This window comes from Hemicordylus capensis, chromosome 1 (genome assembly GCF_027244095.1).
Source record: "Hemicordylus capensis ecotype Gifberg chromosome 1, rHemCap1.1.pri, whole genome shotgun sequence".
Lineage (NCBI taxonomy): Eukaryota > Metazoa > Chordata > Lepidosauria > Squamata > Cordylidae > Hemicordylus > Hemicordylus capensis.
In genome coordinates, this window is record NC_069657.1 from 227,226,008 (window position 1) to 227,248,836 (window position 22,829).

Consider the following 22,829-nt stretch of genomic DNA (forward strand, 5'->3'; position numbering starts at 1 on the left):
GCCTTGCGGGTGGGAGTGGGGTGTAGTTGGCACATGGCAGTTGACAGTTGGCACTGTCAAAAAGGCAGTCAAAATGAATAGAAGAAATGAAGGTGTGTAATGAATCCTCATAGGGATTCATTGAGGGGAAGTTATTATACACCAAAGAATTCAAACACTTGAAAAATAGTGACCACACATTTTGCTCCATAACTCCACTTCTACAAGGGCTAGAGCTTAGCTTTCTTTTTAAATGAATGCTGGGTATCTGGGGGAATTAATAGGAGAGATGCGAATCTTGAATTAATCCGAATCAAATCAGGCACGATTCGATTTGTACCCAAATCTAGCCAACAGACCACAGGGGTAATTTGTTTTGTCTCCAAATCACCCAAATCAGCTAGATTCGGGTACAAATCTATTTGTACCCTAATCAATTTGCACATTCCTACTTTACTTATAGATGTACCTACAGTTTGAAAGACATATTGGTACACAGTAAAGTGGGAAAGGATAAAACCCTGGAGATAAGTACTATAGATGGATCCAGACCCAGCGGCAACACCCATGTGGCAAGTGTAATGTCTGCTCAAACTCTATGAAATTAGACAAATTTCAGAACCCTAGGAATGGCAGACTGTAGGATTCATGACTTTTTTATTTGCAGTAGCAAGGGGATTATATACTTTATTCAATGTCCATGAAAACTCTTATATGTTGGAATGACAGCCAGAATGATCAAGACATGTATAGGGGAACATTAAAGCTATATTAGAAGAAGAAAGGTTCTGGTACCCCTGGTTCATCATTTTAAGGAGTATGGGCATAGTGAAAAATAATTGAAATGTTGGTACATAGAGAAGGTACGAGCCTCTGATAATAATCTCTCTAGAAAATTACAGCAAAGAGAGGTGTATTGGATATAGCAACTACAAAGAGTCATGCCTTTTGGTCCAAATGAAGAGACTGGATGGCAGCAATGTAGGAATGTTCAGATTAACTAATTTCACTAATTTTGTTTTCCTTGCCATTGTAATTGTGAACAATTATTTGGTTACACTATATCAGTGATTCTCAAACTTGGGTCCTCAGGTGTTATTGGACTTCAACTCCCATAATCCCCAACCAAAGGCCACTGAGGCTGGGGATATGGGAGTTGAAGTCCAATAACACCTGAGGACCCAAGTTTGAGAATCCCTGCACTATATGTATGGTTGTAATTCATTAGATATATAGATTGTATATTTGGTGATTTATGGTGATGGGTATTGTACTTTGTAACTTATCATTTTTCATATTCTTATTTTTAAATTTTGTAATTATATTAACTGCGAATATCGTAATTTTGTATAATGGTGATTAGATACATATTGGATTTTTACTCTATAGTCCATAACATAAGATTTTAATAGGATCTTCCCCTTTTTATAGTATAAGAGCATGGCTCCTTTAACAAACAAACTTTTGCAAGGAGGGGCATGTTATAATTTACTATATAAGGAACAGCTGAAAGGGCCTTGAAGTACAGATAAAAGAAGATAGGTGTGGTTGACTTCACTGTTCTGTAAACTCTCTACAAGAAATTGGAATTTTAAGTTACTTTATACAGATAAGTGGCTCTAAGTTTTAAACTTTTATAATAAGGGCATAACACCCTATGGAAGAAAGATGAGCAGGTGGATTTCTGAATGAAGAAGAGACCTTGGAAAGATCATCAAAGTTTCTTTAGAGCAGAAGGGTAAGCTTGTTCCCTTCTTTATCTTATTAGGTGAGGAGTATAATAGGAGATGTAAGTAATCTTTACAGAATTGGGCTATTTTATTCATAGAGTTTAGAGGCATACTGTCCTTGTGAGAATAATATATGGAAATAGTCACTAAGGAAGACTGGAGGTTGAAATGAATCTGACTTTATAAGGAATCCCAAGAACTATATATACCACCACTTGTAGTTCACAGGAACTACAAGATTACATGATTCAGTCACAGGGGTGCAGCTAAGGGAGGGAGGGTCTGTATGTCCCTCTGTGAGGGAGATAATGAAGAAAGTGTTGAGGTGGGGGGGTGGAGCTGGGGGCCCCAGGTCCTTTGAACCCATCTGCTCAATTATAGCTATGCCCCTGTTCAGTCAGCATGTCATACCTTCATGATACAAGAATTAATGACTTAACCAGCATGTGTTTGAGGACTTCTTATATACTATGACTCTTTAAAAAAAATCTGTTAAACTTTGAGTATCTCTTATGAAGTACCATTAACTTATTATTAAAACATCCATTTATATTTTTGTAGATATGTTATTAATCTAGGACTGTATTACAGTTCCTGATTTTATAATAAAATTCTATTACTTTAGTTACCTTTTGGATCAGGTTCATTCCCTGTGTTTGTTTTAAGTTGTCCACTCACAAGTAAGGCCATGAACTAGTGAATGATGGTGAGGTACATGAGGCCTCACTTCTAAATCAGCATAATACATGAGACTGTATAAAGTCTTTACAACTTAGATGGTGCAGAACTCAAGATGGACACCTTAACTTGCAATTTCCACACCTTTTAGGGCACAAGTGAAAACTGAAAGCACATCAGTGTGTGTGCTCACATTATGACTTGACAAATCACTAAGGCAATGTGATGCACCCGCCCCAACTTCCAGGATCATTTTCTAAGACCATACCAAAGAAATTGTACTTCTCTATTATGCCTATAACTACCTGAGCTCTACAATATGTTCAGTTCTTAAATTATCATTTATATAGCACCATTTATGAATATCTATCAACCTAGCAGTGTGATATACTTTCTATTTCATGAAAAACACTATTGCCTAACTGTCACCTATTCTGGGAAATTCTGATTTGTTTATTTGGAAGCAAGTTTTTTTGTTCAGTGGTACTTGTTTCCAGATGAGCATGCATAGGACTGAAGTTTTAGCCTATGCTTTCAAATAAGTGATATTGCTTAAGTATCCTTGCCTTGTATAGAATATAAGCAGAGTTCTCCAGAACAGGCATGTGGGCTGAATGGCCAAAGGCTTGAAATTATGCCTTTAAGTTACATAAAGGCTCTTTTTAGGTGCAAACCAATATGTTCTCATAGTTAAGAGCAACATGTTGGAATGCATGCTTGTTCAGAAAACTTCTAAATTTCAAAATGGAAGCTTGATTTAAATTGGTCTTTTCCTTGGTGATTTATATCCATGGCTCACATATGCAAGCACATTTATCTGTCCAGTAGAAGCTATTATAAAAACATGTTTACTTAATGTTTTTATAGAAACTTACATTATTTATTTGGAGATAGAAAATCAATTCTACTGTGACAGTAAATTAAATTTTTTGTGAGCAAGAAACATCAGTACTGTAACAAGAGTTCTGGATTACTAAGGAAATATGTCCAGGGCTATCCAAACAAGTCTCTTATCTCCTTACTAGGTCCACTGAAGTACTTCCTGCTATGGATTCAAAGCACACTGAAGTCTTAGCAGAATATACTTTAAAATCTGTGCAGTATAGCATAGATTAGGATCTTCACAACTACCATCTCTGCTTCTTTTCTTACTAAGGCATTAGAAAAGATCATCTGATTCAAGGAAATCAAAAAGAAAAGCCGTTCCACTAAGAAATAACTTCTCTGGGTTCCCCACCTATATCTTTGGAATGGTGAGGTAGGGGGAATATGAAGAGCTATTATACTGTGCTCTTCGATAGTGGATACAGTAGTAATAAACAGAGCTATAACACAAATATAAAACAATTACTTCAATACCTTCTTAATTACTCCAATCTGTTCTTTTTGTTCAGCTTCTAGCAGTTGCTGGTTTTCCATTCTCTCTCTAATTTCTGCATTTAATAGTTCAGTCTGAAAACAGAGATAAAAGCTTTAGAAGAGATTTTTCAATTATTGTAGAAGTCTACATACCCATCAGATGTTTACCTGCAAAAACGCCAAATCTAAGGCTAGCCTACACTCTAGCCTAACAATTATGTTCTTATTATGCTGTGCATAAAAACATAAGACCCCAGCCAGATCAGGCCAAGCATTCACTGTACCAGCATCCCATTTCCAAAAGTGGCCAAGCAAAAGCTTCTAGGAAGCCCACAAACAGATAACCATGATTGTGCACACTGCGTCCCCACCAAATATACCTCATGCATGATGTATGCCTGCTCTGCATGATCTCCTCCCAACATTTTTTTGATCAGGCAGAGCTATGCAAGAGCATACCTCTCACGAGATTATGTTGTAGGGGTGGATTCAGACAGTCCTAGTCTAAGTGTAGACTAAAATATTCCCATGAACCAGTCCCACAAGGAGATAAATAATAGGGGGTGCATGAACCAGTCCTCAACAAACTGGGCAGGTTTGACGGGTCAATCACAAACCAGCCTCCAGGAGAACATACTTTTAAGAGAAAATGACAATCAAACTGGACCAAATCTGGGCTATGCTTGTAAAGGTAAATTCAATGAGATTCCCCTTTACAAGCAAAGGGGAATCCTGCCTTTAAAAGGCATCTAAGGGTGGTCAGGGGGAAGGTGGGGTGAGAAATATTTTTAAAGTAGGTTCTGCAGAGACCAGAACCACACCACTGCTGGAGGATCATTAACCCCATATTTCTAAGGGTGCCCTCTCGCTGCTGCCCCAAGCTGCTCTTAGAAACCTTTTAAAGGTAGGATTCCCCTTTGCAAGCATAGCCTCTCGGACTGTCAAACTGGTGTGAGCCAGCTTGAACGAACGAACAGACCAGACCAGTTGGTCAGTTCAACCAAACCAGTTCACAGACTGGTGGTGCAGTTCAAATATGGCCTGAATTCAAACTGAACATAAAAAATCAGAGTATGCACACCCATATGAAACAGTATCCTAAACAGTATTCAAAACAGATTTGCATTGCAAACCAATGAACTTACTTTCTTCCTGTGTTATAATGTGATTAGGATTGAGGCTTCTCCCCTCTATTCCTACCCACCACAAAATTCCAGTTACCTGAGCAATGCTTACAAAAAGCCAACTCAGCTCAACTCATTAGTCTAAATTTTCTTTTTAAACCCACATGAAGGAATTAATTGCTCCATGGTCCTCAAGTAGATGCAAGATTCTTGCTTATCTTAACCAATTGGCACAACCTTGAATCTTCCAAGCATCCTTACTTTGCATCTTAAGACACAACCCTATGCTCAATTTATATCAGCTGAAGCACTTAGTATTTGGTGCATGTCCCGTATGTCGGCAATGTCACACTGACCACTGGAATTACAACAGTGTCACACCAGGAATATGCAGGTGTAGCATTATGCTTGCAAAACTCTGCTGGTGAAGGGGCAGAAAACAGGCAGTGCTGGGAGGAAGTCTAAGGGAGACACAGGCTTAATTTGAATTCTAAACTTCCTGGCACTCTGCTCCTGGCCCCTGTATGTCAGCATAAATTATGCTGGCAAGAGGTGCAAAGCAAAACACTTAACTGAACTCAATGAAGTCAAAACACACACTTCCTCGGTTCCTCCCATAACAAACCATAATATTCAGACCAATTCCACACCCAATCACAACACACCAACAGCAGTATATAAACTCCTGGCAAGGAAGCCAGATGATAGGATGTGGACATGGCGCTGTAGCTCTCTGGCCTAACCATGCACATGTAGAACACACAAGAGGGAACTGTATTACTGTAGTGATGGGACGTATGGAGAACAGGCATTTGGCACGTGCAGACAGCCTGGCCTTAGAACATAACTGATGATTTTAAAAACCCATCTGTCTGCATGTGTATGCGCTTGTATGCATGTTTGTGCACATGTGGTGTTTGCATGTGCTGCCTGCATCCATTTGTTTTTGACTTGGTATGTGTGTGTTTGTGTGTTTCTCTGTAAATGTATTTTCAAATTCATCTCTCACACTTCTGCTTCCCCCCCCCACAGTGCTAACTACTCACCTGACATTCTTCACCTGTCCATCTCATGTCCCCCACTTCCTTTAGAGTGTATATTCCATAATTAATGGAATAGTCATTGCACTCACAATAAAAACCATTAGCTGACTCCCCCTGCCAATGTCAGAGTACAGGCAAATATGTCAGCATTGTGGCTTCACTGTCAAACAGGCCACGCTCTGTATAACTTCATCAGCACTTGGTAGCCACAGGCTTTAAAGGAGCAGGAAAATTTTAATAACTTTTGAACCACTGCTCAAAAGTCATAACTAATAAAGAATTGTCTTCTAGACAAAACCAGAACAGATTACACCAATCATTTTCATCAAAATGTGAAAGTAGTAAGTAATGCCTGTCTAAAACTTGGGCAGAAAGTGTGTGAATTTTCAGCACATTTTTAACCTGTTGTACCTGTGGCAATTTATCAGATCAATTTGAAATTAGGAATATTTATAGACCACATCTGGAAGATTATACATGCCAAATTTCAAGTTAACTCAAGAGATGTCATTTATAAGCAATAGACTTTTGAGGCTTATAATGGTGGATTTTTTTTTTATTTTTTATTTTGTATTCTCCTTAACTAAAGGGGCACTGTTGTGCCTTTAATACAGGAAGAACAGATTGCTAATGCCTACCTTTGAACAACCCTTACAGGTATCCTGCCTCAGGACATTTGTATGTATTACATACATACACCACCAAAAGGAACTTTTTAACCAGTACCCTATCCGGGGATGTAAAGTCAACACAAGTAATCAACAGGTGAGGGATAAGAGAATATGCCTGCACATGTCACTGCTGCAAGTGTGTATCCCACCAAAAGTGGTGTCAGCTGAGACTAGAAGGTGGGGGAAGAGCTGGGTGACACAGAAGGGAGCTAACCAATCAGCCTAAGACTGCATATGTTCAGCCCTTGTGCAGATGTTTGTCTACAACTCCCATCATCCGTATCTGCTACTCTGGCTGATGATGGGGGTTGTAGTCCAACAGCAGGAAGTGGGGGGGGGGCAAAGTTGTTCAGTCCTGCTATACCCTATGTAGTGTTCCCTCTAACTGGCTCAGCTGCTGCATTCTCTTAAGTGTGTCTTGATGGTGAGAATTCTCCCAACCAATTCTAGCAAATGATGTCCAGCTTTTGAACCTAAGACATCATACGTGTGAAACCTGTGCTATTCCACAGAGTAAGGCTCCTTGTGCAGCCGTATTGATCTTGCATATACAGGCTGGTAGGTGGAAAAGAAGTTTATTGCGATGTGTCCCTTCTGTTACTGTGATGTGGTTAGACAGCTGCTTTATAAAGTGCCAAGTATGGATTCTCATCCTGCCTGGGCATCAGTACTGGTATGATACTTTTGTCTGACTAGACTGTTGCCAGTCAAATGGAAAAGGTGAGTTTTTAATTCTACCATTTCCCTGGTGGGGGTCAAACTTTCCATGCCTGTTCCCCATCTCTGAGTTCTATGAAGTGAGCTCCTATAAGAGCTCAGTTGTGGCTCTCCTTGCATGGCAAAAGACTCCCCCCCCTGCATTTACCCCATAAACTCTTAGGCTGAGGAGAGCTAGTCTTGTGGTAGCAAGCAAAACCTGTCCCCTTAGCTAATTAGGGTCTGCCCTGGTTGTATATGAAAGGGACTAGAAGCATGGATACTGTAAGATATTCCCCTCAGGGAATGGAGCCACTCTGGGAAGAGCAGAAGGTTCCAAATTCCCTCCCTGGCTTCTCCAAGATAGGGCAGAGAGAGATTCTTGCCTGCAACCTTGGAGAAGCCACTGCCAGTCTGTGAAGACAATACTGAGCTAGATAGACCAATGGTCTGACTCAGTATATGGCAGTTTCCTATGTACCTTCTAAAAATGATACCTACATCCATTCCTGAATATGTATTAAGGTTATATTAGACAAGTAGGAGAGGAGAGCTGGTCTTGTGGTAGCAAGCATGACTTGTCCCCTTAGCTAAGCAGGGTCTGCCCTGGTTGTATATGAATGGGAGATGAAGTGTGAGCACTGAAAGATAGTCCCCTTAGAGGATGGAGCTGCTCTGGGAAGACAAGGTTTCAAGTTCCCTCCCTGGCATCTCCAAGATAGGGCTGAGAGAGATTCCTGCCTGCAACCTCTGAGAAGCTGCTACCAGTCTGTAGACAATACTGAGCTAGATAGATGAATGGTCTGACTCAGTATATGGCAGCTTCCTATGTAAGAACATACTTTAATGAGAATAATCTTCCTGACTGGTGGCTTAAATGTTAATTTAAATTGTTAAAATTGAGTCCTGTAGAGCTATTTAAATTATGATTTGAATGGACTTGATTTAAATCAAATCAACCCTGGCTGGGAGCATGTAGGATTCCAAGTGTGCTATACTGACATTACACCAGTATGAGCAGCCACTGGCCTAGCTGGAATCATAATCTGCCAACAAGAGCATTATTAAAGAAAATAACAAGCAAAGTGTATAATAGTTTCAGTTAAACTAGTCAACAGAAATGCAAACAATGGGACATACTGATTTCCCCCCCAACAAAAAAATTCATAACGGTCTACTGTTAGAAAGTAGTTGGCTCCTTTGCTAGTAGAGAAACCTACTGCATTCTGGTGTTGTCGTTTCAGATCCGTAAGCTCAGAATGATGATGAGACACTATTTTACTAATTTCCTCATTGTGAAGTTTTCCCATCTCACACTGTATCGCTTCTACATTCTGTACCGACTTCTGTAGGGTCTCTTCTAAGTGAGTTTCAAGCTTTGACTTAATATCCTTTAAGCAAGCAACTTCTTCACTCAGTTTGTATGTCTTCTGAAGATATTCCTTTTCTTTTAGTGTCATTTTAGTGCTAAGCTTCTGTAGTTCTGTATTACTGGCTTTTAATTTCTTTTCAAATTCTAGTCTTTCAGATTCTTTAGATTCCTGAATGCTTTTGGTTTTCACATCAAGCTCATCTACAGTTTGTTCAAGTATCATTATTTTGTCAGCACTCTCTTCCAAAGCTTCTTCTGTTTTCATTAGACTATGCCTTACTGAAAGAAGTTCTTCCTCTAAGATTGATTTTTCCTTATTCAAACCTAGTAAGGTTTGTTCCTTTTTATTAACTTCCAATTTGAAATCTTCTTGTTCTTTTAGTAAGACCTTTTCTAAAACTGCTTTTTGACCAAGTAGTTCAGAAAGAGTCTTGTTTCTGGCCTTCTGAATATCAACCTGGACTTGCATTTGATCCCTTTGCCTCTGCAAAACAGCCAGCTGTCTTCCAAACAGAGACTGAACTTCACTAGTCACAGAATCAGAGGCTGTCTTTTGCTCTTGAACATCTTTCACCAGTTGTTCCTGTACTCTCAACTGCATCATTAAAGTTTCTTTTTCCTGCTGGAGGTCCTTTACCATTCCTTCCCAGGGAAGGGATGTTAAGTCTGGCACTATACATCTGAATTCTTGAACACAAGTTGCTAGATCACTGTTTTCTCTTTGCTTTCTTTTTTCTGGTTCCATCTCCTTCATTTTTTGGCTGTCAATCTCTTCAGAATCAAGATATGCTTCTTGTTCTCTTAACTGAATAACTGAAACTTCAGCAGTCATATCCCTTTGTTCTTCTTGAAAAACCTTGTCAAACACTAAACCTTCATCACAAACAGGATTAATCATACCAGTCTCTCTTATTAACAAGTCATTCTGACCATTACCTATATATTTATGTTCTTCTATTTCCTTCCATGGTGAAGAATATCCTGACAAAAATGAAATTAAATTTACACTGAGCTCACTTTCATTTGAAGTCTCTTGTAGCAAACTGTTGGAATGCCTATGCTCATCAAAATAACTTATTGCCTCCTCAATGCTAGGTTCCAGAACACTTCCATATTGAGATGCATTCCATGAAACATTTTCAAGGTGTGTATGTTCAGGACTGCTAAATGTGCCTGCTTGTCCCTGCTTCACTGTGGAGACAACACATTCAGCTAATTTATCTCTGTCTTCAACAACAGCCCTTAGTTCTAATTCCACCACTTGATCTTTTAAGTAGCTACCAGATTCAAAGCTTTCAGTGTCTTTTTGGGCTTTGGCTTTATTTATGTTTTGGTTTGCTCCTTCCAATACACTTATCAAAGTGTCTCCCCTGGAGCCCTGCTCTTCCATCTTCACAGAACTTATATTTTTTAGCTCCACAGCTGCTTCTTCTTCCTGAAGAAAAAGTTCATTAAATGAAAAATTAGTCCCAGTATTGTCAAGTCTTTAAAATATTTCATGTTTCTTCAATATGTTTACTTTAATATGTTCAGAAAACTTCACTGTATATTTAGCTTTCCCTTACATATGTACAACAATGTCTAACAGATATTCTTAAAACAAATAAGATATTAGTGAAGTGTCACAAAGCACACTTTGTAATAACTGCTTTTATGCAGAGCTTCCTAAACTGCCTGCCTTTATCCTTGCAAAGCCTACACTTATATATATTTACCTTAAAGGTTTTCACAAGCACTTATGCTATGACTGAAAATATATTCACAACAAATATAACACACAAGCCTTTATAAACTGGCAGTGCATTTGTAGAGTCCTTCGAGTCCTTCTTCCACTTAAATAATGTGCATACAAATTATTGTGTATTAATACAATATACACACTATTTATATATTTTCAGTCCGGGCACAAGGCCTCGTGAAAACCCCTAAAGTAAACAAAAGTGAAGGATAAATTTTGCCCACACAAGTGCTGACAAGTGCAGCAGTTTAATTTTCCCCATTGAAGTATAAGCTAAACTTCATCCATACTACTTATGACCCATATGGTTTGGGTATGGTATTCTTCCCCTACCCACAACTACTTATTTGTATGATACACCCAGTCCCCAAACTCCTCTTTGACATCAAGGGAGCTTAAAGAGTAAGTGGGCAGGGGGAGGGATTCTGGGCCTCTGAACCAGAATAGTAGCTAAAATGTTGGCCTGGAGGAGACCCAGTTTTGACTCCCAAGGTCACAAAGTTTATTAGGTGACCTCAAGACAGTCACTACCCTGCCTATCTTGTGAGGTTCTTGTGAGGAAACGGGGGAACATGAATGTTCCTCTTAACTCTTTGGAGAAAAGGCAGGTTAATAAATATAATCCTGAAAGACTAGTAATTTAGGAAGAAAGTGAGGCAATTCTTTGGATTCTGGCCAAAGACTCCAGGGAGGAATTATGGTGTTTCCTTCAAGTTAAGGTCTTTAGAACTGTAGTAATGACTACTGAGAAGTCATATTAATAATCTGCTTATCCTACTTGGTCATCTCTCTTTTGTCCAGCCTGTACCACACTATATTACTGCTTTCACAGTACTAACTACACATTAGCTGGGGAAGAGGGGAGAAGTGAAGGAAGAGAGCTACAAGACACAAATGAGCAATGCAGTAAGCAAATAATGAGAGTTCAATCCAAGAGAGGATACTACATTTTAATAACAGTGGCCAACATCCAGAGCAGCCATCAGAAGATGCAGCAGAGCTGCATCCACATGCCAAGAAGCTGCTCTTAACTCACCATGTTTTTGTCAAGCAGTGGTGTAGGCACATGCGGGCAGGGAGTGACTTTTACTACTCTCCACCTTCCAAAAATACATCCCTGAAGGTTTGGAAGGCAAATAACACTTACAGGACAGGGGAGAACAGCAGAAAATTGCTCCCTGTATGGACAGTCTACTGCTCAACGGGGCTCTGGCTGAGTTCAGAGAAGTCTCTCTGCTGCATCCCCCAATAACTGCTCTCGATGTCAGCATCTCTATCCTGTTTAGGATGTGCACTGTCAAGAATGGCCAACTTTGGAAATATAATGCATGCTAGAAAGATGCAGATAGCTTGAAAAGGCAACAGCATGATACTCCAAAAGCAACGCACACAGCCGCAGACAAGTAGTTATTTATTCCCAACCCACTTAAAAACATGGTGATTATAGGCAAAGTTCCATATGTTGGCTCTCTGCCAGTTTTACTTATATAATAAGCTGGTTGAGTGCCTCTGATGGATGTACATACAGGACTCAATTTTCCTCCTTTTACAGTTCTCCACTCCTCAATCATCATAATTCAAAATATAGGTTGTGATTTTTGCCTGGTCACCTGGGGACATTCTTCCAGACTGTCAAATGTTCCACATATGACTAATACATATGTAAGCAGGAATATGAATAGGCAGTTAGAAAATGTTGTGGGTTATTGATTGATTGAGGGTTAGTAACTTTTGTAGAATTATTTGCAAGGCTGTTAAAAGAAAACCAGTAGAAATCCTCATCGAGGAAAGTGGGACTTCTCAATGTTACCCATTTCTAACAATTCTAGCCCTGTGTGTTATACAACAGTCGTCTTTCCATTGTCCCTTTGCCAGCACTAAGGTTGATCATGTAATCATTTAAAAAGCATATCTAATGGTAAACCCCTCCTATGTTCTACCAAAGACAACCACAGGGCTCTGTGGTCACCAGGAGTCAACACCGACTCAATGGCACACTTTACCTTTTACCCTGCAATTATTTCAGGGATTGGATACATTCCTACAGTGTTCCTGATCGCTGTGGTCAGCCCAGACTAGCCCAAGACTCCACACCCCAAAAGAGAACAACTTGAGAGCCTACAAGGATTACAGATAAACTGCAGGGCAAGATCCCCACCATCTTTCAGAAAGGTCCACTGTTGTGCTTCTGCCTCTTTTAAAATGTATCATTGTAAAAATCAAGTGACCCATACAAACTAGCATACACTCTCATTGATCATCTATCACACAGTGACCCTTTTCACTTGTACCTATTCATATCATGAGTTATTTTATAGTATTTCAAACTACCTTTCAAATTTGAATTGAAGAAATTAGTTTATCACTCTGGTAGCTAGGGCTTGGGCAAACAACATCAACATGGTCTCCAGGCTTCTCTGGTTTTGTTATTTTTTGCATAATTAGCCAAACCACTAATTTACTTGGCTATATCACTAAAACTTTGAATATACAACTGTACCAAGGAGATTAGTTCCCTTATGTTTTTAAAAGCTTCCCCTGATCCTTGCTCTGTCTACTTTTTCATTTCCTTGCATGAACTACTCTAGGCTGCAGATACTAAATACAAAGTTGGCTCATCTAAATTTATACTGCAAATGTATAGACTTCATATAATTATGGATATCAACACAGTAATAGATCAGGAGCTTTGGCTAATCATGAAGTGCTCACAAAAATACTCCTTGACCTTAGACATAACCCTCCCCCTCCCTCCCTCTACAATATGCTTCCACTACAGTGCCATAGGAAGGATTTTTTTTTTTAAAGCTTCATATGATCCAAATATTCCTGTTTACTGGATGGGGTAACCATGTTCGTTTTCAGATTAAGGCTAGAATGCTATGAATACTACTTGGGAGCAAGCCGCATCCTCAATAAGATGTACTTGGGTGTTCAGATCCTAGGACTGTGCTATAAGAATCCTGCACCTCCTTAGACTATTGCTCACTTCTATCAGATGCATGCATCTGATGAAGTGAACTATAGTCCATGAAAGCAGAGACATGCAGAGCATTCTAAGCTTGGAATGTTCTGACTCAGAACTGGATGTTTGAGTGTTTCAAGCATGGAACAGAAAACCCCTCAAATCGGGGCCCTGTTCTAACCTCGGAACAGAACTGCTCTGTTCCGGGTGTTTTTAACATAGGGGTGGCATGTGGGGGCAGCGAGAGGTTACTTTAACACGTAAATTAAAGCCAGCTCTTACCAGTGGCAATAGTAGTAAGAAGAATACCACCAGCACTTCTTGCTGACCATAACCCTGACTATGTTAGAAATTTAAACACTAAAACAGAACACTTGGAACATCGTGAAACAGAGCACTTCTGTTCCATCGATAGACCGGGTTGCTCCCGGTACTTCAGTTGAAACATTCCAAATCGGAACACCAAACACATTTCATGCACACTTCTACATTAAAGCGTTTGCCACAATAAATGTAGGTCTTTAAGGGGCTGCAAGACTCTGTGGTGTCCCTCTTTTGGTCCCTGTTTCTAGTAAATCACTGTACCTCTTTTCAGGCCCATCCTTTGTGTGGGCGAACCAGCTGACCACTCCCAGCCCCACACATCCACCTCTTTCATTTTTCCTTTCCTTCCACACTCTGCTGCACCGGCCAGGCCGCCAGAATAGCTGCCGTGTCCCAATTGGGAAGGATGCAGTGGCCCCTTGCGGGCCATGCATGCTCTCTCCCTGGATCCTAGACAGCCCCCACAGCAGGCAAAGCGGCTACCACCGGCAACCTGAGGGAGCATGCAGCCTGCAGGCATGATGTGCATACTCTCCCCAGCCCCTCCCCACCTTCCTCCACCATTACAGCAGTGAAGCCAGCCAGGGATGGTGTGGGTTGGCTCTCTGTCCCCTGGGAGGAGGCGTGGGGCCACCATGAGCACACCCGCCCCGCCCCAATCACCTGCAGGCCTGCGGCTTTCTCCTGTGAGCCCAGTCGCTGCTGCTGCTCAGAGGTGTGAAGGCTGTGAGGAGGTGTGACTCTCTCCCCCACCACTTTAACATCCCACTCTCTGCAGCTACACACTCTACTGTCCTGAGTTGGGTCACACACACAGCAGCTCTCTGCATGCCAAGAATCGTTATCTGGCTGACTGGCTGCTGCCCTGCTGCTGCTTCCAACATCCACTCCTCCATTCATATTTGTTCCCAACGCATCTCCTTCATTTGTTTGATCATCATCTGTATTTGCTTTTGTTCCTCCTGTGTAGTTATCGCTGTCTGCCCACCATCCACAGTGGCTGCCTGATGCTTGCTTGTGCAAGGAGGCTCAGATGAGCACGGAAACAGTATCAGCAGCTTGTAAAGAGGGAGAGTTGTTTAGATTCTACCCAGGTTGAATTGGGAAGGTTGAACTCTGAAAGCATGTGCACATACACTGCCGTGGTACTGCCGCCCAGAGCAAAACTCATTCTGTACACACATGAGAATTAGAGGGCACACTGAGGAAACAAGCAAGAGCAAGAAACAAGCAAACTCCTCACCCTTAGGGAGAACTACATACTTGCTCTGGCTTGTTTCTGCAGCCGAAGCTTAGCTATGGCCAGTATGCCTCTGATTAGTATCAGCAGCTTGGAAGAAGAGAGGGTGATGGATTTTGGTGGGGGTAGGGAGCTGTTTGCTTGCTTTTTTGTTTGCTTTCTTGCTTGCTTTTGCAGCCCAATATTAGCATAATGGGGGGGGGAGTCCAGAAATGGCTGGGCAGAGTGGATTTCATAATGCTACTGCATTTTCTGCCATGGAGAGAGTGGGCTGAGTTAGAGCCTTTTTGCCTGCTTTTACATGCAGAAGGAATCTTTCACAAAGCACTGTTAAAAATGAGACTATCTGAAGGCTTCCTAGACTTGTTCTGATAGATTTGAGATAGTCCTGTATAAGTCTCAAAGTAGTTTACAAAGCAAAAGGTACAAGAAAATGTACATAGTATGTCATTGGTCAGTATGATTCTGTAATTGGAGCGAACATATTTTATGGAGAAATACTATTCTGCTTCTTCAAAGCATACCACTGACAGGTAGAGAAAATATGATTTGGGAGCAGAAAAAGAACTGAGGGAGGGGAAGAGAAGGTAGAATAACAATGAAGGGTTCTTTGGGGAGAAAATCTGACTTACAGAACATGCTTCAGTAGCTGAGGAAAACACTGAATTAATAGACTGATTGCAATGGCACTGTAGATCCTGCTGCCAAACCTCAGGAGGACAATAGTGCAGAACATGCACAGCCTGCTGAAGTGAAAGCTCTGATGACACTATTTCTTCTGAAGGTCTACATGATCCAGCCAATTGGCCAGATTCACTTGAAAATAAGACAGCTAAGACCTGCCCAAATATCTGGCTGTACCTATGTTTTCCCCAAAGAATTCTGACAACTGACAGTTTTCAGAAGATTTTTAGACTGAGACTGCCCAATGGAGAAAGGGTTGAAAGAGAGTGGCTAGTATACTTAAATAAAGCCAATGCCGTTTTTTGCTTCTGTTGCAAATCGTGTGGCTCTAGTAGGACACATGAAGGCTGTAATGATTGGAAGCATCTCAGTGAGAGGTTGAGATCTCATGAAGTATTCTGAGCATGCATTAAACTCGAAGTTGATTGAAATGAAGATAAAATTGTCTGCAATGAAGACCATAGATGAGTCCCTGACGCGAGAAATAAGGAGAAAAAACATTGGCATGCAGTGCTGACACATATTTTAGCAGTTGTGAAGTACCTAGTTGATCATAACTCTGCATTTCATGGAGCATATGCAAAACTTTATCAGCCTGACAATGGTAACTTTCTGGAGCTGATTGAGATACTAGCTAAATTTCATCCTACAATGCAAGAGTGTGTCCAAAGCATCACAAAAGAAATCCATGACCACTATCTTGAACCTCCTATTCAAAAAGAGTTAATTTTGTTGATTGCATTGAAGGTGAAGGAAACAATTAAAAAGGTGTTCAAAATACTTTGCAGTTATTCTTGACTGCACACGTGATCAAATTTCCATAGTGCAAGCTTCCATTATTTATTGTGTGGTACACTTCTTGCTGTAGACACAGTAAGCCAGTTACTTCAGTCCCAAGAAGTGTAGCCTGATGTGGCTACCACACACACCAAAGATCTCAGTGTCTTTCTGCAGAAACAGAGGAACATTGGACTTGCCTCGGCCAAGAACACAGCAACTGAAATAGCATCTGAGATTGATGTTGAGCCTAAATTCAGAGAGAAACGCTAGGGAAATCAAGAGAGAAAATGTGTACCTAACACTGAAGAGAAGCCTGAGATTTCACCAGAGATTCAAAACCAGCTACTTTCTGGCCATTGTAAATCAGGCTAACATGTCACGGATGACACAATTTCAAACAGATGCAAGGGTATGCTGACAATTCTAGTTTCTTGTATGATGCCAAGAAATGCCAGATGATCCGTTGAACAAACAGTGCATGGATTTGGAGGATGCACTGTTGGAAAGTCTCGCAATGGTAGAGACCTTTCCCCAGAACTTAATGTGCTATGCAAAGTCATCTCTGAAGGAACAAGAACAGCTCTTCAAGCCCTACAGCTTCTTACAACACTAGGGCTCAGTTCCTTCTCCAATACAGCAATAGCATACAGGATTTTCCTAACAAGCCCTGTCACAGTGCCTTCCGTGGAATGAAGTTTTTTTTTAAGTTAAACTACCCACAGACAACTGTCTCGAGCGACTGAATGGACTGGCCATTCTCTCAACTGATAAGGAATTAGCTTCAGTATTGGACTACTTTGCAGCAAATTCTGCCATCAGAGCACAGAAGTCAAGGTAGATTTTTGGAATGAAGGCAGTACAACACTGATCAGCTCAAGCAGACATCTTTGAGCAAGAGCTAAAGGAAAGAAACATGTTCCATATCTTCTGGCTGTTGCTTTCTGAGAGGTGCCATGGCTTTATACTGCTTTTAATCTGCAGAGACCCTCTTCACACTTGCATCCTCACAGTAAACCTGTGAGGTAGGCCATTGTTGTTCCCTTTGATACACAGGGGGCTGAAGCATGAACATGATGGACCCCAGGGATCTGTACTGGGACCAGTGCTTTTTAGTTTATTCATAAATGATTTAGAAGTAGGGGTAAGCAGCAAGGTGGCCAAGTTTGCAGATAATACTAAACTCTTGCGGGTAGTGAAATCCAAAACCGATTGTGAGTAGCTCCAAAAGGATCTCTCCAAACTGGGTGAATGGGTGACAAAATGGCAAATGCGTTTCAATGTTGGCAAGTGTAAGGTGATGCACATTGGGATGAAAAACCCAAATTCAAATATACACTGATGGGATCTGAGTTGTTGGTAACTGACTAGGAGAGAGATCTTAGGGTCATGGTGGACAGCTCATTGAAAGTGTCAACTCAATGTGTGACAGCTGTGAAAGAGGCCAATTCCATTCTAGGGATCATTAGGAAGGGGATTGAAAATAAAAGTGCTAATATTATGCCCTTATACAAAACTATGGTGTGACTACACTCGGAGTACTGCATACAATTCTGGTCACCACTTCTAAAAAAGGACATTGTTGAACTGGAAAAGGTGCAGAGGAGGGCAACCAAGATGATCAGGGGCCCAGAGCACCTTTCTTATAAGGCAAGGCTACAGCACCTGGGGCTTTTTAGTTTAGAAAAAAAGACTGTGGGGAGACATGATAGAGGTCTATAAAATCATGCATGGTGTGGAGAAAGTGGAGAGAGAAATTCTTTTCCCTCTCACACAACACTAGAACCAGGGGTCATCCCATGAAACTGATTGCCGGAAAATCTAGGACCAACAAATGGATGTACCTTTTCACACAACGCATAATCCACTTGTGGAATTCTCTGCCACAAGATGTGGTGACAGTCAACAACCTGGATTACTTTAAGAAGGGTTTGGATAACTTCCTGGAGGAGAGGTCTATCAACAGCTACTAGTCAGAGGGCTATAGGACACCTCCAGCCTCAAAGGCAGGATACCTCTGAGTACCAGTTGCAGGGGAGTAACAGCAGGAGAGAAGGCATGCCCTCAACTCCTGCCTGTGGCTTCCAGCAGCATCTGGTGGGCCACTGTGTGAAACAGGATGCTGGACTAGATGGGCCTTGGACCTGATTGAGCAGGGCTGTTCTTACGTTCTTATGACTGGATGGTCATCTTAGCAGCTGCACTGTCTGGACTGCACTGGTGTTTTTATCTACCAGGAGCAAAGGGTTATACATCCCACAGCTTACATGTTGCACCTCATTGTACAGCTAACCTACAAAATTAGGCTGGGGCCTATTAGTGCAGAGTTGTCGTCCCCCCACCCACACACACACACCATTTTAAAAACAGAGTTGTTTGCCTTTGTCCTTTAATGAGAGAGGAAAAGTTGCATTAATTGTGCCTTCATGCAAAAGTGTGGAATGCCTTGTTCAAATAATGCCTGCCACCTGCAATAAATATACAGTCATGCTGGGAATCAAAGTGTCCTTCCTTCAAAATAAGAGATTTGTTGCAAGCAAATTTTGGAATGAGTTATGCAAATATGTAAAACAAAGGTGTGTGTGAGAGACATATAATGTATATTGAGATGTTAAGGAGGCCCAGCACATGCTGATTCTCCCCAGCCTTTCACCCCACTAGAGACAGCTGTGTCTATTTTACAACTTCAGGTATGCCTTTAAATGTTCTCTCTCAATGCAAGTTACAGGAATTTCCACTGTTCAGGTATCAGGCATCTTTCCTTACAATTCTTCAGAAGTTAAAGGGCAGGGGGGAGGAAAGAGGTCTGCATAGTTTTTATCCAGTCCACTGGGGAAAAACTTTAAGATATCAACGTGTGCACCACTTACCATTTTACATGTCACGGTTGATGAGCTTCATTGTGAACTTAGGACAATGGACATTAACAGTTCAAAATGAATCTTGCCAACAGTCGTATGTGAAACGTTATGGTTTTCCAACATAGTTCACAAAAAGCAAAACACTGTGTTTCTTTGTAGTTCAGCACAGGCAACTGCCGGGTAAACTAATACAGTACGCAGCGGGCGATGAAGACCTTCCGGAGATCTGAAGCTGCAGGGTGGGTAAATCATACCAAGCATGCTTGGGGTGAGATGTTGCAATGTGGAATAAATGGGCCAACGCTCCGACTCGGAATAAGACGGCTTGATCGGCAGGGAACAACAGGTGTGCATCACCCACCCCGGACATTTACAGCTCCTGCCACCGCCAGCCACCACCACCCCCTTCAGAGCGAGGCGAGAGGGGTGCTCTGCACCTGGACGGGCCAGTTCTGGCTGATCTACCTCCAGAGGGAACAGACCCACCATCCCCACGAAGCCAGAAAGCTCTAGGGGACCCGCCGGCTGCAGTCCGGACCAACCCAACCCAAGAGCAACTAAAAGAAGAGTACCTCCAGGACGCCGTCGCTGCTGCTGCTGCTGCTTCGGTCCTCGGTCGCTGCCCGCTCCTCCTCGTCCATACCTGGGGAAGCCGGGGGTGGGGGGTTCCTCCAAGACTTCGGAAAGGCTTTTCCAACTGTCGCACAACCACCAGAGACCAAAAAACAACTTCCAGCCAATAGCCTTGCTCATCAAAACTTGTTGTCCAATTAGGAAACACCTCCGATATCCGAGAGTCAATCCTGCCTACGCACCCCACTATTGGAGACCGGCAGTTCCAAGTAACCAATAGGGATTCTGGAGGAGCAGACAATAACAGATTCGGAGACTGAGCCGGCCCCAGAGATAGGAAAGCTCTAGAGTAACATTTGCAGCAAACTCGAGCTATTCCCCCCCCCCGTCTCGAGGCGGAAGTGAGAAGCTGCCTATGAAGAACAAAGAACGCGAGGATTTTATTGCAGCTGTAAATGGATACCGATATGTCGTCGTCCTGTCCCAAACAAAAAGTACCAGCAAAGGCAGCCGTTCCTGCTCAAATTGACTCTCATGTCTCATTTCGGGTGGAAAATGTGCTTTCCCACCATCACTCCAGTTCTTAAACATGTAAAAATACTCCTGCGGATATAAATTCCAGAGCCAACACAATTATCCCCAGATTGTAGGCAACAGAGGCCGAGAATCGCTGCAATGTACTCCATACTGTAGGTTAGAGATGAGGCTGCTGAGGTTGGCTTGGAATTGGATTCCCCATTAAAAATCAGATCCCTTCCCAAACTCTAACCCAGCTCTGTTGCATGCGCAAGCCTTGTGCCGTTGTGTGTTTATAAAGTTAAAATACACATTAATACGAAAGTTTACCAAATTTCTTCACTAGTGGTTTTTTGGTGTGTTTTTTTAGCAGCACTCATTTTCGCCCCAACGAAGACGTCACTCTCGCCTCTTTCTATATTTATGCCAAAGACTGGCTAGGAAAGGCGGGCAGGAGGGGCGCTTGCTGCTGGGTTATTTTCTCTTCCCGCCGTAGCTCCCGCTGTGACTGAGCCGTCAATCATAGGCAGGATTTCAAACCGGGCTCCGTCTCAGAACAGCCAATTAAGAGGTGAAGAGGATGCCTTTAAGCGCCAGTTGTCTTCCGGTTCTCAAGCAGTTTGTGGGGTGTAGTTATCGCTCCCTCTTAGTGGTGTGCCCGAACCGGTCCGGCGGCCATTCCAAAGAATGGCCGAACTGCCGGACCGGTCCGGCCCTGCCTGGTTCGGGTCCGGGTGGGGGGTATGCCCTTAAGGGTGGGAGGGCTTGCTTAGCCCTCCCGCCTCCTTGCCCCCGCCAGCGCCCGTATTTCCTAGTATAGGGGCGCTGGAAACCAGCCGCCCCCCCCGCCGCCGCCGCGGCGAAAGAACTCCCCATGCCAGCCCTCCCTCCCTCCCAGCTAGCTGGCTGCCCTCCCGCCCGCTCGCTCACCGTTCACCGGCTAGAAAACGAGAGGAGCTCCGGCACAGAGCTCCTCTCGTTTAGAAGGCCTCCCGCAGAATGGTGTTTTGCACGCGCGCGCATGCGCGCACCGCAAAGCACGCCGTTCGCCGGAGGCCCGGTCTACCCAGCGATCGGAGGCCCGGTCTACCCGGCCCTTTCCCGGCGGGTAGACCGGGCCTCCGGCGAATGGTGTGCTTTGCGGTGCGCGCATGCGCGCGCGCGCAAAACACCATTCTGCGGGAGGCCTTCTAAACGAGAGGAGCTCTGTGCTGGAGCTCCTCTCGTTTACTAGCCGGTGAACGGTGAGCGAGCGAGCGGGCGGCCAGCTAGCTGGGAGGGAGGGAGGGCTGGCATGGGGAGTTCTTTCGCCGCCGCCGCGGCGGGGGGCGCGGCTGGTTTCCAGCGCCCCTATACTAGGAAATACGGGCACTGGCGGGGGCAAGGAGGCGGGAGGGCTAAGCAAGCCCTCCCCGCCCTAAAAACAAGGCCCCCCTTTGGTGCCGGTCCGGACTTCTCCGGACCGTGCACATCACTACTCCCTCTCCACCAAGAGTGGTCTTCTCTTGAGAGGCAGTTAACGAGAAATCTTGCGAAGGGGCTCTTCTAAAATTAGGGAAGTTTGTTTCCTGACAAGCAGCAGGAGCTTCTCCACACATAGCTTCCAACTCGAGGGGTAAATGTTCAGCCAAGCCACTTCGAATTACGCTCGCCGGCATGAGGGAAGCTGTCTCTTCCGACTCCGAGTCCCCTCCGGTTTTGCTTTTGGTGCAGGTTCACATTGCATGCCTCTGTGTTTTCCTTGTCGCCAATGGGGGGGGGAGTGTGTGAGTGTGTGTTTGGGAGCTTCTTGGGGAGGAACAAAATGTTGCCTTCAAAATCTCGTGTCCTAGACTGGGAGCATTTGTATACACTAACAGATTTCTTCCCTTTTTTCCAACATGTGGTGTGCTTTACATCAGTTTTAAAACCCTTTTTAACTAGCGAAAACCTTAAACAAGCATTGTTCAAAAAAGTTAACGAGCAAACAGAGGTTTTGGAACGATGACTTTCCAAGTTTGCTTCCTAAAAACTAGGTTTTCCACTCTTCACATCCTAAGCAAGGCAGTTCTATTTGCCTTCCTACAGAGTGCTTTCTTCTTGTCATGTTAATGATTATGTAAAGTCAGTACCTCTCCCTCCTGGCATTTGCTTTTGTGTTTTAAGAATAGCTTGCTTAATACCAGGATTTTAAAACCTGGAAATACATTGAGACAAGCTAGAATTCGGAAGACAAAACCCAATTTGTGTGGGGGGTGCTTCCAAAGATCTTGAATGGACTTCAGGGTAAGTCTGACTGGTGCACTCACACACACACACACACACACACACATTCTCTCTCTCTTCCAAAGACTCATGGTAACAGCCCTGTGTGGAAATACTCCTGGTGGTGGTTGTTAGTCAGGAAACAAGCCCACTATTGCTAGTTTCAAGGCAGTTGTGCTTACTTGTATAAATCCCTTTTCCTGCTTGCTGCTTTCGCTGGCGCCTGCATCTCTCCACCCAGTCACTCGCAATATA

General features: G+C 42.9%; 1 protein-coding gene and 1 long non-coding RNA gene across 6 annotated transcripts in view; one reads left to right on the forward strand and one right to left on the reverse strand.

Moving 5' to 3' along the window:
* The window catches only part of PCNT (pericentrin), a 153,641-nt gene extending 133,575 nt beyond the window's left edge, over positions 1–20,066 (reverse strand). For 2 of the 5 annotated variants that reach the window (XM_053282993.1, XM_053282992.1), the window contains exons 1-3: positions 19,814–20,065; positions 8,501–10,087; positions 3,747–3,839 (exon numbers count right to left, since the gene is read on the reverse strand). In XM_053282993.1, coding sequence (XP_053138968.1) covers positions 3,747–3,839; positions 8,501–10,087; positions 19,814–19,882 — 1,749 coding nt within the window. In that variant the 5' untranslated portion in view covers positions 19,883–20,065. Of the gene's footprint in view, positions 1–3,746; positions 3,840–8,500; positions 10,088–19,250 lie in introns of all 5 variants that reach the window. The other 3 variants (XM_053282994.1, XM_053282995.1, XM_053282996.1) reach the window with 3 other exon arrangements.
* Positions 1,519–20,664, forward strand: LOC128339314 (uncharacterized). Its single transcript, XR_008312984.1, has 3 exons — positions 1,519–1,717; positions 6,571–6,678; positions 19,401–20,664. It is a non-coding gene; the product is annotated as an uncharacterized LOC128339314 (long non-coding RNA).
* The last annotated feature ends 2,165 nt before the right edge of the window (positions 20,665–22,829 follow it).